Source organism: Sorex fumeus, unplaced genomic scaffold (genome assembly GCF_029834395.1).
Source record: "Sorex fumeus unplaced genomic scaffold, SorFum_2.1 ptg000126l, whole genome shotgun sequence".
Taxonomy (NCBI): domain Eukaryota; kingdom Metazoa; phylum Chordata; class Mammalia; order Eulipotyphla; family Soricidae; genus Sorex; species Sorex fumeus.
In genome coordinates this window covers 2,569,193-2,583,155 of record NW_026606183.1, presented here as the reverse complement: position 1 = coordinate 2,583,155, position 13,963 = coordinate 2,569,193, and the positions used below count along the sequence as shown (strand labels likewise).

The 13,963-nt window shown below is 38.1% G+C and overlaps 1 protein-coding gene across 6 annotated transcripts in view; it reads right to left on the bottom strand.

Moving 5' to 3' along the window:
- Nucleotides 1-13,963, bottom strand: part of AUTS2 (activator of transcription and developmental regulator AUTS2) — a 1,241,040-nt gene that overhangs the window by 813,895 nt on the left and 413,182 nt on the right. The window contains exon 1 of one of the 6 annotated variants that reach the window (XM_056137730.1): nt 10,626-10,699. The exons of the other annotated variants lie outside the window; for them this stretch is intronic. Coding sequence (XP_055993705.1) covers nt 10,626-10,673 — 48 coding nt within the window. The 5' untranslated portion in view covers nt 10,674-10,699. Of the gene's footprint in view, nt 1-10,625; nt 10,700-13,963 lie in introns of those variants that run through there. 6 annotated transcript variants of the gene reach the window in all.

The following is a 13,963-nucleotide window of genomic DNA, read 5'->3' as shown; positions in this document are numbered from 1 at the left end:
AATAAATATCATGAAACCACTGTGATAAAATATAAAACAGAAGGCTGATGGTATAACTGAAACAATATGAGATAACAAGATATATTACATATAATAACAAATAACTGATAGAGTACATCTGGATGTATTAAACAAAAATAATCAACTGAAGACCTGAATTAGAAATTAAAGATGAAATAAGAAAATTTATTATCTATATGTACAATTTAAGATTCAAAATCAAATAAATTCTACCTCTTAAGGACCTAGATCAAACTAACTACAACTGACCTCTATATGAATGATCAGATAAAGTAATTGTCTAAGTTCTTTTGTAAAATGTACTATAAATGATTCATAGTGAATTAATGTGATTTTTAAGTATTAATGCTCTGTACACTCATGAAGTGGTGCAGAGGATTGATCAAGATCATGAATGCGGGGCTGGAGCAATAGCAAAGCGGTAGTGTGTTTGCCTCGCATGCCGCCAGCTCAGAGGACGTGGGTTCGATTCCTCCTCCCCTCTTGGAGAGCCTGGCAAGCTACTGAGAGTATCTTGCCTACACGGCAAAGTGTGGTAAGCTACCATGACATATTTGATATGCCAAACACAGTAACAACAAGTCTCACAATGGAGATGTTACTGGGCCCGCTGAAGCAAATCGATGAACAATGGGAGGACAGTGCTACACTCATGAAAAGTAAACTAAATAGGCTCCCAAACCTATTTATTTTCACTTTATTTATTATCATGTATAAAGATGAAAATACAAGTAAACTGAGAATATTATTTCCATAATAATTAAGTTGAACAGTGTAAAGAAGGTCTCTACTGGAGCTAGAGAACTAGCACAAGGGTAATCTTGCATGCATGAATTTTTTTCTTTCTTTTCTTTTTGGGTCACACCCAGCAATGCTCAGGGGTTACTCCTGGCTCTGCACTCAGGAATTACTCCTGGCAGTGCTCAGGGGACCATATGGGATGCTGGGAATTGAACTTGGGTTGGCCGCATGCAAGGCAGACGCCCTACCCGCTGTGCTATCGCTCCAGCCCCACATGCATGATCTTGATCAATCCTCTGCACCACAATTTCCCCCAACAACACCATGGGGAAAAGTGGTCATTCCTATGTTTAAAAAAAATTAACTAAGAACCCTATCTGACACCACACAATAGAATATATGTACATTATTTGTAAAATTTACAACAAATAAATATCCCCAGAGAAATAATACAGCAAGTTAAGGTGTTTACCATGCACGTGGTTGACATAGGTTCAATTCCAGCACTGTATATGGTTGTTGCCTGAGCACTCCAGGAATAATTCCTGAATACAGAGCCTGAGAAAGCCCTGAGCAGTGACAAGTGTGCCCCCACCCCAAAAAAAGAGAAAGAGAAAGTTCCTATTTCCTTAAAGAAGATATACATACATCATTTAAAGTAGCTAAAACTCTTACTTTAGTGTATACTGGTAATAATGGAATCTTCAAATTTAACAGTTGAAACAAGGGTTTCATTTACATTATTATACTTACTCTCAAATAACATTACTGTAAACTGTACTTCTTCCATTGAAAATAAAGCCCCTGAAACTTTTATGTAATTTGTCATCCTTAAGAGTTTTTACTTGAGCCACCCAAATCAGAAATAGTCTTTTTACTGAAATTTGTCCTCTATAAAAATGTCAAAAAATTTATGATGCACACAGGTATAAAACTGAGCCCTACGTGTCTTATAAAAACTTTGGTCCGCCAAATAACCAATATGAGCAGAGGGAATAACAATCTGTCAAGTTCAGATTCTACTGATTATCAAGAATGAAAGAATTCACAGCATCATGCTTCATAGCTTATAGACATAACTTAAATTTCTTCTGAATTTCCCAATTGTTTCTGTAACAAAAACTTACTTATTTACCCCAATGGGAAAAACCAGTAAAATTTTGTAAAATGTTTGGAAAAGTTGAGGTAAAATAATAATGTAAATTTTAAAAAATAGTGTGTAGAGAAATGTCAAACTGATGTCTGAAATTATATAACGTGTGAGAATAAAACCTTTAAGCTTACAGTTATATCACAAATTCTAAACAAGTCTGGGAATTGGATCAAATGATATTTATAATAATTTCAGAATAGTCAGTCAGAGAATCACCTCTTACCAAGGAAACCAAAAACAAACAAACAAACAAACAAAAAACACATTTACCCCAACTTTATAGAACACCACTTCAAATCAAAAGTTCAAATGAAATTTCATTTTTTAATTTTTTTGGTAGGGGTTGGGGAAAGGGTCACGCCCAGTGGTGCTCTGTGCTTACTCCTGGATCTGAGAGGAGGATAAACTCCTGGTAGGGCTGGAGGGACATATGCAATACTGGAGATCAAACCAGGGTCAAGGCCCAAGCAAGTGCATGCAAAAAAAGTGCCAATACCTCTTGCACTATTTAAAATAGCAATGAAGTATGAAGATGCAAGTGTATATGTTACTGAAAATACAAATTATATACAATCAAAGTCAATTCACATGGGGCTGCTTCTAAAACAGATTAAAGTAAAAGTAAAGTAAGTAAAGGCCCTCCCGTTGATCATCAATTTGCTCGAGCGGGCCCAGTAACGTCTCCATTGGAGACTTTGTTGTTACTGTGTCTGGCATATCGAATACGTCACGGGGAGCTTGCCAGGCTCTGCCGTGCGGGCGAGATCCTCTCGGTAGCTTGCCGGGCTTTCCGAGAGGGGCGAAGGAATCGAACTCGGGTCGGCCATGTTGGCTGCGTGCTCCAGCCGTCTTGCATGCATTACTTCAAGACCAGGCCAGTGTGGCCGAGCAGATGGCTATGTGCTAGAGGACAAGGAGCTGGAGTTCTAAAGCAGATTAATATATATAAATAGGAAAAACAAATAAGCTTAAAAAATCACAATCTACTTAACATCTAACATATCAGGCAGGCTCTGTGCAAAACCAACTGTGTTGAAGTATGAAAAGATAAGCTACAGATTTAGAGAAAATATTTACAAAGCATATATCCAACTATTGACTTATAGAACATATTAAGAACTTTAAAAAAACAGTTAATATCATATAGTAGTAAAGGTTTAGAAAATAGGACAACTAAAATATTAGCTCAAAGGGAAAATATAGTAGCTGGGCTATTCTAGAAGACAGTATGATAGATTCTTAAATATCAGCTATGTAGGGCTGGAGCAATAGCACAACGGTAGGGTGTTTGCCTTGCACGCAGCCAACATGGCCGACCCGAGTTCAATTCCTCCACCCCTCTCGGAGAGCCCGGCAAGCTACCGAGAGTATCTCGCCAGCACGGCAGAGCCTGGCAAGCTACCCGAGACATATTCGATATGCCAAACACAGTAACAAGAAAGTCTCCAATGGGATGTTACTGGGCCCGCTCAAGCAAATCGATGAACAAAGGGAGGACAATTACAGTGACAGTTACAGAGCCAGAGATAGGACAGCAGGTTCAGTGCTTGTCTTGCACTAAACTGTCCCAGGTTTATCCTTAGCACTCCAGATTATTTCCCAAGCCTGCCCAGAGTGATGACTGAGAGCAGAGCTTAAATTCTGAACAGCAATGGCTGTGGCCCTCAAACAAAACAAAGCCAAGTTTTCGTGTCACTGTGTCAAATCAAAATGCATAAGATATCTGCACACAGTACATCATATAAAGGGATGATATCCAAAATCTATAAAGTACTTACAAAAAAATAATCCAAAAACTCCATCCAAAAATGAGGAGCAAAAATGAACACTTTCTCAAAGAAGATATCCAGAGGGCCAATAGGCAAATGGAAAAGTGGCCATTGTCACCCACAATTAGGAAAATGCAAATCAAAGCAACAATGAGATCTTACCTCACACCAGGAAGAATGTTGTATATCAAAAATCCTGGAAAGAGTCAGTGTTGGTAGAGGTGTGGTGAGAAAGGAACCAAGTTAATGGTTGTGCCCTCGAGTTCAATCTCTATGGAAAGCAACATGTATATCTCTCCATAAAGCAGAAATAGAACTCCTATCAGCCCAACAATATCACTTCTTGGCATCTCTTACCAAGACACAAATGATTCTTTCTAAACGATATATGCACATCTATGTTTGTTCATAGCACAGCTTTGTACAATAGCTAAGATAAGGAAATAACCCAAATACACAACTATGGAAGGATGAACCAAGAATATGTGGCATAAATACAAAACAAAATACTGCAAATCTCTAAGAAAGGACCTCAACATCAGACCGGGATCCATAAAGCTCATTGAAGACAAAGCTGGCAAAACCCTCCATGATATTGAAGCTAATGGTATCTTCAAAGATGTCACACCACTGGCCAAGCAAGTGAAAACAGAGATAGATAAATGGGACTATCTTAAACTAAGAAGCTTCTGCACCTCAAAAGAAACAGTGGCCAAAATACAAAAACAGTCTACAGAATGGGAAAGGATATTCGCCGAATACACATCCGACAAGGGGTTGATATCAAGAATATACAAGGTACTGGTTGAACTCCACGAGAAGAAAACACCCAATCCCATCAAAAAATGGGGTGAAGAAATGAACAGAAACTTTCGCAAAGAAGAAATCCGAATGGTTAAAAGGCACATGAGAAAATGCTCTACATCATTAATCATCAGGGAGATGCAGATCAAAACAACAGCGAGATATTATTTCATACCACAGACACTGGTCCACATCCAAAAGAACAAAAGCAACTGGTGCTGGTGCAGATGTGGAGAGAAAGAGACCCTCCTTCACTGCTGGTGGGAATGCTGACTGGTCCAACCCTTTTGGCAAACAGTATGGACAATTCTCAAAAAATTAGAATTTGAGCTCCCATTTGACCCAGCAATACCACTCCTGGGAATATATCCCAGAGAGGCAAAAATTATAGTCAAAGAGACATCTGCTCTTGTTTGTTCATTGCAGCACTCTTTACAATAGCCAGAATCTGGAAAAACCTGAGTGCCTGAGAACAGATGACTGGTTAAAGAAACTTTGGTACATTTATACAATGGAGTACTATGCAGCTGTCAGAAAAGATGAAGTCAAGAAATTTACATACAAGTGGTCTACATGGAAAGTATCATGTTAAGTGAAATGAATCAGAAAGAGCAGGATAGACACAGAAAGATTGCATTCATCTAGGGAACATAAAGTAACAAAATGAGAGACTAACACCCAGGAGTGGCCGAGACTAGTACCAGGAATTTTGCTCCATGACTTGGAGGCCAGCCACACGTGCTAGGGGAAAAGGAAGCTCAGATAGAGAAGGGAGCACCAAATAAAGGGTGTTGGGAAGATCCTCCCAGGATGGGAGAAGCATGCTGAAAGTAGACTACAGACCAAACATGATTGCCATTCAATGCCTCTCTTGCAAACCACAGAACCCAAAAGGAGAGAGAGACAACAAAAGGGAATGTGCTGCCACAGAGGCAGGGTGGGATGGGGGGATGGGGGGTGGGAGAGATGCTGGGACCTGTGGTGGTGAAGGATGGGCGCTGGTGGAGGGATGGGTACTTGATCATTGTATAACTGAAACCCAAGCACAAAAATTTGTAAGTCTGTAACTGTACCTCGTGGTGTTTCACTAATAAAAAAAGAAAAAAAAGAAAGGACAAAAAATGCAATTTTCTGTGATGTAAAGAGAACTAAAGGATATCATGCTGAGTGAAGTCAATAAAATGGATAGGATAGGTTTGAGAATGATCTCAGTCAACTGGGGAACCTAAGGATGCACAGCAAGGTAGCAAGAATGGGCCAAAGACAACACTATGAGAGAAAAGATCCACAGAACTGAGTTTGTAGGGGACAGAAAGGGGTGCTGAGAGGGAGGAGCCACTGCAACCTTGGGGGAAGTTGGTACACTGGTGGATGGTATGATGTTGGAACTATGTAGACATTAAACAATTACTAACAGTGATGTAAATCAAAGTGCCTTATTTAATAAAGATAGAAAAGCTAATAGAAACATTTAAAAAGAAAATAAGTTATGTTACCGAGCTATTTTAAATTCATCAGGAGAACCTTGTTTCTATACTTTCCCACAAATGGACATAGCATTTTTATTCACTGATTTAAAAACTGGAAACAATGCAGATGTTCTTCCATAGGATGATGACTTAAAGTAAGGTGCACCAAATCCAGACTAATCAGAAAGAAACTGAAGGAACAACCAACAATTCTCAATTTGTTTAACATTATGAAAAAGTATTCTGAAAGAAAGGGCAATTGTAAAATTAACATATTATTCCATTTACGTTGTACTCTTAAAATTACAACATTATAAAGATGGAGGAAAATTAGTATACCAGATGCTAACGAGTTACTGACTGAGAATGCCATGTGGGGGAAAAGTGGTTTGACTTCAAGAGACCATCTTTGAAGACCCTGTGATGGATTGTTCAGTATCCTTTGTAGGGCACACGTGGGTGCTCAGAGATTGTCCCTGGCTTTGTGCTCAGGAATTAACTCCTAGCCAAACTGTGGATGGAATGGAAGGCAGGAATTATGTGCTGTGCCAGGGATACAAACCAGGTTCATGTAAGACCCCGTAATCCCTGTGCTATCTCTTGGACTCCAAAACGTCCAAAATCTTAAGTATACTGGGAAAACTGGGGGTGGGAGGGTCGGGGAAGAGAAGGCACATAGTCTCAAATGCACATGAGCTATGTCAAAATTTAAAAAATAATTTAAAATGATATGGTGGGTAATAATTTTTCATCATTTAATAGATGAGGGGACAGTTTTCTTAACTTCAAGATAAGGCTGTGGGATCATTCTCCTCAACAGTCAAAACAGACTTTTAACATACCCAGAACATGCCAGATTCGTATGGTGAACTAATGGCCAATGGAGTCCATATGAGCCTCAGGAGAAATTTCTTCATTACTTAGGAATGCAAATTATTTTAAGACTTATGAAGGTCAGCATCCATGGATGTAGTTCATGGCAACACGCACACATGCATGCAGTCACATGCACAGATGTGCAAATGTCCCAGCAGCTGGGAAGAAGTCACCTGCTCCTGCTTCCACTGACACCATCGACCACCACCAAACTGTTAACTTGTAAATGACAAGAAAAGCTTGGGGGTTATAGCAACCCTGACCTCTATACCTAAGAAATCAAAAGAAAGATGAAGCACCCTTCTTCTTTTTATATAAAATCTCCTTTTCTTGATGCTTCACGTCCCTGAAAAAATTCCAGGTCTACCCTATTTTTCTTCAGAATTTTCTACATGTAAATTCTCTATATGTCTGCATTAAATTGGGTATTGTTCCTTTATCATGCTGTTCTGATTACTTGTCCAGTCTGAAAACAGCTCAAAAGATGGGGGATTTTTCCCTAGGCTGTGGCTTGTCACTATCACAGAGTACTAATAAATGGAAAAAGTAGAACTCAAATTCAGTCTGCCAGAATTGCCCCCAAAGTCACCGCTTTGCTCAATAATATTTAAGAGAACATGTCGAATTAAAGCATTATGGGTACCAAATAATGACACTACACTTTTGCTTTCCTTGGATCAAAGAGTATTACAGAGAACATAGACTAGAGGTGAAGAGATTTACAACAAAACAACAAATTGTGTATATGCAAGGTCAAGTGCTAAGACTGTTGAGGGAGATCAAGTGAGTACTTTTAGATGAAAGAGAGCAGCCATTCACATACAGCCAAGGAACTCCAGAGACTCAACAGTGACCTTTTAATAGGATCACTCTAGCAATACTTGGAGTACCGGAAGGCAGCCACTACAAGGAGATTAATTAGAAGGCTCAATGGGTCCTCTGGGAAAGCAGAGGCTACTGAAACTTTGCCTAAGGTCAGAAATACTACAGGAAGGAAGCATTTGGTTGAGGAAGAAGAAATTAACCTCGTGTTAGAGGTGCTGCTTTCCCGGTCCCACCTCCTATCCCCAGTGAAGCAAAGTAGATTTTACTGAAAGTCTTATGGAGAGAGATGCGAGGGTAGAGAGAGAGGAATGCATGTTCAAGAGAGAACACAGGCTTCTCCTGAGCTGGAAAAGCTTAGGTGTTGTTTTTTGATATGTACATAGATCGAGAACTAGTCAAATAAATATGTAGTTCTGGAATTCAAGAACAATATAAAACTAGTAATAGAGAACATGGAATATATTACAGGACACAGCTGACACATGAAAATAAGAAATTGTTAAGAGAGACACTGCATAGTAAGAAGAGGAAAGGGGAATAAAATGCACTTAATTCAAGTAAGTGATATTTAGGAAGAATGATGCCTGAACCTAACTCAAGAAAGGAAGAGACGACTCATTAATAACTTAAATGGAAATCCTTACACAGGCTCTACCATGTGTGGTGGTGGTAAAAGAGATGTTGTTCATTTATGTATATATGAAATTGAGAAAGTGATCAGAATTCTGATGCTAGCAAGGAAAATATATGACCTTACTTCAATATTTTGGTAACACAGTATTTCACCTAATACATTTTTCTTGGTCACTGTGTAAGACTTATTAACAGATTTTCATAATTATAAAATCAGGGAGTGGTTCAATAATGGAACAGCATGTATAGTGTATGTATGAATATATATTTTTGATATAGAAAAACTCACAGAAGAAATATTTTTCTAACAATTCTAAGTTTACATCAAATAACTTGGCTTATATTTGAAAAAAGTGGGGTTTCATTTTTGCCCAGATACTGGAAGAAATGTCAAATTATAATAGCATATAATAAAAGATTTTTGAAAGAATCTGGAAAAAGTCTGAGTTTCTTTTCCTTTATTTTTATTACTTTATGTTTTTTAAGTTTTTTGGTCCCAGGTTTGAAGTGCTCCAGAACTACGTGGTGTCAGGGATTGAACCTGGGCCATCAGATTATGCAGAGTGTGTATACTAGCCCTTTGAGTCATCTCCCTGGGTCCCTAAATTTTTTAAGCATGGCTGGCCTACAATTATACTAAGAAAGGCTTGTAATCTCGCCAGATGAAAGTAAACCTTTTTTATAAGCTTTGAATAAACAAAAAGTAATATTCAATGCAAATTAAAAAACAATTATGAAGGAATCTGGAACAAACAAAACAAACAAACAAGTTTTCTGAGAATCACAAAAAACTAGTGCTTCACAAGCATGCAAAAACCATGATCATCTTTCTCTTTCTCTTCCCCACAATCCGATAAAAGGGAAATATACATGAACCAACTACAGAGCCTTTTGCTATTATTTAGCTTTAAATTACATATGGCCTTGTTTGATTAATAAAAAAAAACAGCAATATGGTCATTCAAATGAATCAATTAATAGTGTTCCTAGCTTTTCCTTTTTTACGAAAAACATTTCTAAAACTTTTTGTTCCCTTTAATATTAGCTTGCTCTTATTTCTTAACTCTGAGTTTCAGTTTCTACTGCAGACATCCAAGATAAGAGGAAAATGTTAAAAACATAAACCACAGTTTAAATTTGTCAAAATTCATAATATACAATGGACAATGGGCTAACTCAAAGAAAAGTGACCTAATGAGGAAATAAAATATAAATCACAAACAACAATAATCTCTTTTCCTGATCCTATACCAAGATAATATTTTGGCTTTTTTTATTAATTTATTTTGGGTTTGAGTGCCAATACAGCTCAAGGATACACAGCTCAAGGGCCATTCCTGGTGATGCTAAGAGGCCCTTGAGAAAGCCAGGGATCTAACTGAGGCCTCTAGCATGCAAAGTGTGAACACTAGTTCACAAATGAACACTACAGCTATCTCCCTGGGCCCAATATTTCAGCTTTAAAAACTTTTACTGTCAGCATTCAAAAAGATAAATACAGGACGAAGCATTAAATTAAAAATTCTATTTTCTATTTTCATTATAAATAAAAGTGTTTTTTCACAAAAACAAAATAAATTCATACAGAAAAGCATTGCAAGGTAAATGAGTATGCAGTTTATTAACTTCTGTTTTAATATAGGAAGAAAATAATGTTAACGACTCCAGCTAAGATGAAACTGTATGAGAAATTGCCCACTCCCCGCAAAACACTATAAATGGTATGATGAAATGGAGAACTGTTAAATATAAAAATGATACTTCCATTCAAAATTTATTCCTTTTCTAAAAATAATACCACAAACATAAAAACGGTCTCATATGTTTAGTCAAAATAGTTTTTGACTAAATTATTTTTATACTCAAATAACATGGCAAAGTTCTTATACACAAATGATCAAAGTCTGAAGAAAAATTAACAAAAAAACCTCTGTTAGAGCAAACCTAAGATAATAGGAAATAACTGTCAGTTTGTTTCCAAACTAAAACTGCATTGTTTCACGGCACCTATTTCTCTAAGAAATCCTCTTTTTAGTCTACAGCAGCAAAGTCTTTCTTTCCTGCCACAGCAGCTTAATTATTTTCCTTCTCTAAAAAATGTCACTGGAGGCCATACGTATTCCTTCCTCTTGGTCAGTGGCAGTGTGAAAATACCAGTTTGCAAGCACATAGTCTATGTTCCACCTAGGAATAATTAAGCCAGAGGAAAGACATTTTCAAAGAAACCACACAGGCTTCGCTGCTTGCCCTGAGAAGCTAGAAATGCTTCTCAACATGAGAAGACTGTAGAGAGATGGCAGGTTTCCCCTGGGTAAAGAAAACATTGTGACTTACCTTTTCTGCATACTTGAACTTAACATAGAACCAGCTTGACTTGATCATTGTCTCACCTCCTGTCCTCAGAGAAAAAGAAGATGGAAAAAATAAAGAGGAAAAGAAAAAAAACAAAAAACCTGCAAACACCCTCACACACACAAACACAAGCAAAAAAAAATCCAACAGTATCGTGCTTAAAAAGAAAAAGTGATCTTTCAGAAAAGACTCCTTTCAAAGATGCTGAGTTTTCCACAGAATGACATGTGCTCAGAGACAGGAGGGGTGGAGGAGAAAGAAATAGGAAAACGGACTCTTTCGAATCTGCCCTGCTTCTCCTCTATGTTTCTGTACACCTTCTCTTAGCAGCTAAAACGCTGTGTGTGATCTTTGCTCGGCGAACGGAGCTCCAAGACTGCCTATCGCTCCCTCTCGCTTGCTCTGTATTGCTCTCTTGGCTGGCTGACAAGAAAATTCCCCAAATGGACTTCTGCTGTCTTCATCACAAAGGCACATGTCAGTAAAAGCAGGTAGGAGGAGGCCCAGACTCTCAGACCCTCCTGGGAGGACCAACTCCTCCTTCCACGCCTACCTCCTGGGATGAAAAATGAATCCCTGCACTCCCTCTCAGGAGACAGATTAACACCTGGTTAAACACTATTCTGACTCCAGTCTTTATCTAGAAAATAGATTCTACTATAGCATTAACCTTTGGCTCTCCAAAACAAGAACAGGAAGTCTTTCTCCACACAGATTATAAAAACTAAAAACAGTTCAGCCACTTCAGGAAAACGAGACCAAGAACTCACTTTTAAATTCTCCAGCTGAAGTAGTATCTTTTAACTTCTTTGGCCAAAGAGAGAAACTGGGGCAACTTTCTCTGGCTATACTTTTGACTTCTACTAAGCAGAAATCAAATAGCACATTCTCTTCAAGTTTTTCATACATGTTTGCTATTGTTTCTGTTGTTTATTTTGGATTTTGGGCTAAACTCAGCTGTACTCAAAACTACTCTTGACACAGTGCTTAGGGGACCAGAAAATGCTGGGAACCAAACTTGGGCTTCCAGCATAGTACACTAATCCTTTGAGATAGCTCCTAGCCCTGCTGTCATTTTAGACTTGAGAAGTGAGAGTTTGAAAATGACATACACGAGTCAAAGGAAGCAACTCAGTAAATGCATGGATGGCCAACACTTGAAAAGTGGTCAGATTCTGAAGCCTACTGATCACAGTAATAATTCAAATTGAGTTTTAAGTCTATTATGTGGAATACAGTAGCTCAAATAAAACTGGAGAGTTGCCATATTCCTGGAAGGAAATGGATGGAGCAAGAGCTTTACAAGAGGCTGAGCGTGCTTGTGAAAGCTGTGGAGAGATTACTTAGGAGATTCAGGCTGGGGAAGGGGAAAAGTGAACCAGCTAGAATAAAGAAATGTAAAAGGCTTCACAGGAAAGATGGGAGATAGATGGAGGAGGTATGAGGTGGTGAAGACTGACCAGGTGTAATCACAGCTACAATAACAAAACATTTTGTCCTGCAGACAAACTATACAAAAAAATTTGAGGGAAAAATACTAATTTCCTTTATGATTCCCTTTAGTATAAATCTAAATGCTCACAGAAAAAGAGGAAAATATAGTAATGAAATATTCCAAAGAGCAGGGCTAGAACAACAGTATAGCAGGTAGCGCATTTGCCTTGCACAGGGATAACCCAGGTTCAATCCTTGGCACCCCCTATGGTTCCTCAAGTCTGCAGGAATAATCTCTAAATACACAACCAGAACCAAGCCCTGAGTACCACTTGGCGTGCATCCCATCAACCCTTCTAAAAGAAAATTTCGAAAAGCTAGAATTTAGATAAATACACAAGAAGACTCATTTGTAAGCTTAGTAAAATTCTACTTGCTGAGTGACTTTACATGTTCTTGAAAACTAGTATCATCGACCCTTAGGTGAAAGGAAGTCATGAACTTTGAAACCATTTGATAGCTTAATGAATCTGAGAAGCCACTCACTGTTTGAAGAAACACAAAATATAAAGAACTTAATGGTTTTTTAAATGAATTTCTGTTTTACTAATATCTCATTTACAAGCACCAAGAGGGCAGCACACATAACCTGCTCAGTGTCCAAGTAAAGGCTTCACCTTTCAGGCAGGAAACGACCAGGAACAAACATCACGGTGATGAAAATCACCAACAACAGAGAGATAAAGTGACTACATTCACATTCCAGAACAGCTCTGAGGCCAAGCTTGGTATATAAGAACCTCTGGTTCCCTAAACTAAAATCACGCTACTGTGCATGAGTGTATCTCTGAGAATAATGGTAAGACCAGATACAGGTAGATGAACCATTAAGGTAACCTAATACAATCAAGGAACAGTAAGAGGCAGAGAGTATCTAACATTTCCATAAACAAAAAGAACTGCTTGCTTAAAGGGCAGTATGGACATGAAGCTCAATTCGGGAGTAATTTCTGTTGTAGATCTTCTGGTGATTTTCACTTACAATTCCTTAAAACAGGGTTTTCCCAATTTTAGACAAGAGTTCACAGAGGCAGTAAGAAAAAGCTACCATATGGTAAAGAATACAATGGAAAGGATAAAGATTTATGCAAGACATTTAAAAACAGACCACATTCAATTCCAACCTTATCCATGCCAAATTCTGGGTACAATTATAAACCAGTAATTTATCTTTCTCAAGAACACAAAAGCTACCCGTGACGTATTCGATATGCCAAACACAGTAACAACTGTCACAATGGAGATGTTACTGGGCCTGCTCGAGCAAATTGATGAACAACGGGGGGACAGTGACATTGTCAGTGATGAACACAAAAATCCATCATTAAGCTGAGGGTGCCCAAGCTAATATGACAGAGTTTTGATTATTCTATTATTACATTCAGAGTCTAACTGACCATAAGGAAGAAAATAACTCGATATGATACCTAAATTCACCAATTTTTTTTTTCAGAGAGTGTAAGTGGTAAATGATGCTTCAGCTTGTAAGTTGCAAGGTTGGCATTTCTAACAATATAAGTGTGTTATCTAATACAAATATGGCTTCTGGGGCCTGGAAGATAAGAATCGGAACATATGCTTTGCAAGTGGGAAGCCTCCCTGGCACCACATCATTCCCATAAACACAAGTCGGGTAGAGTCCCTGAGCAGGGCCAGGCATGATTCAAAACACAAAAGCTAAGACAAAACATATGGCTATATTATCTTTATCCTCTACTGATGGGCTCACAAGGACTTTTGTCAACTACTTTTAAGTTTACTAGAAATCTCAATTTTTCCACAAAAACATATATAGAAATACAGCAAACTGTCAACTGGGCCCTTTT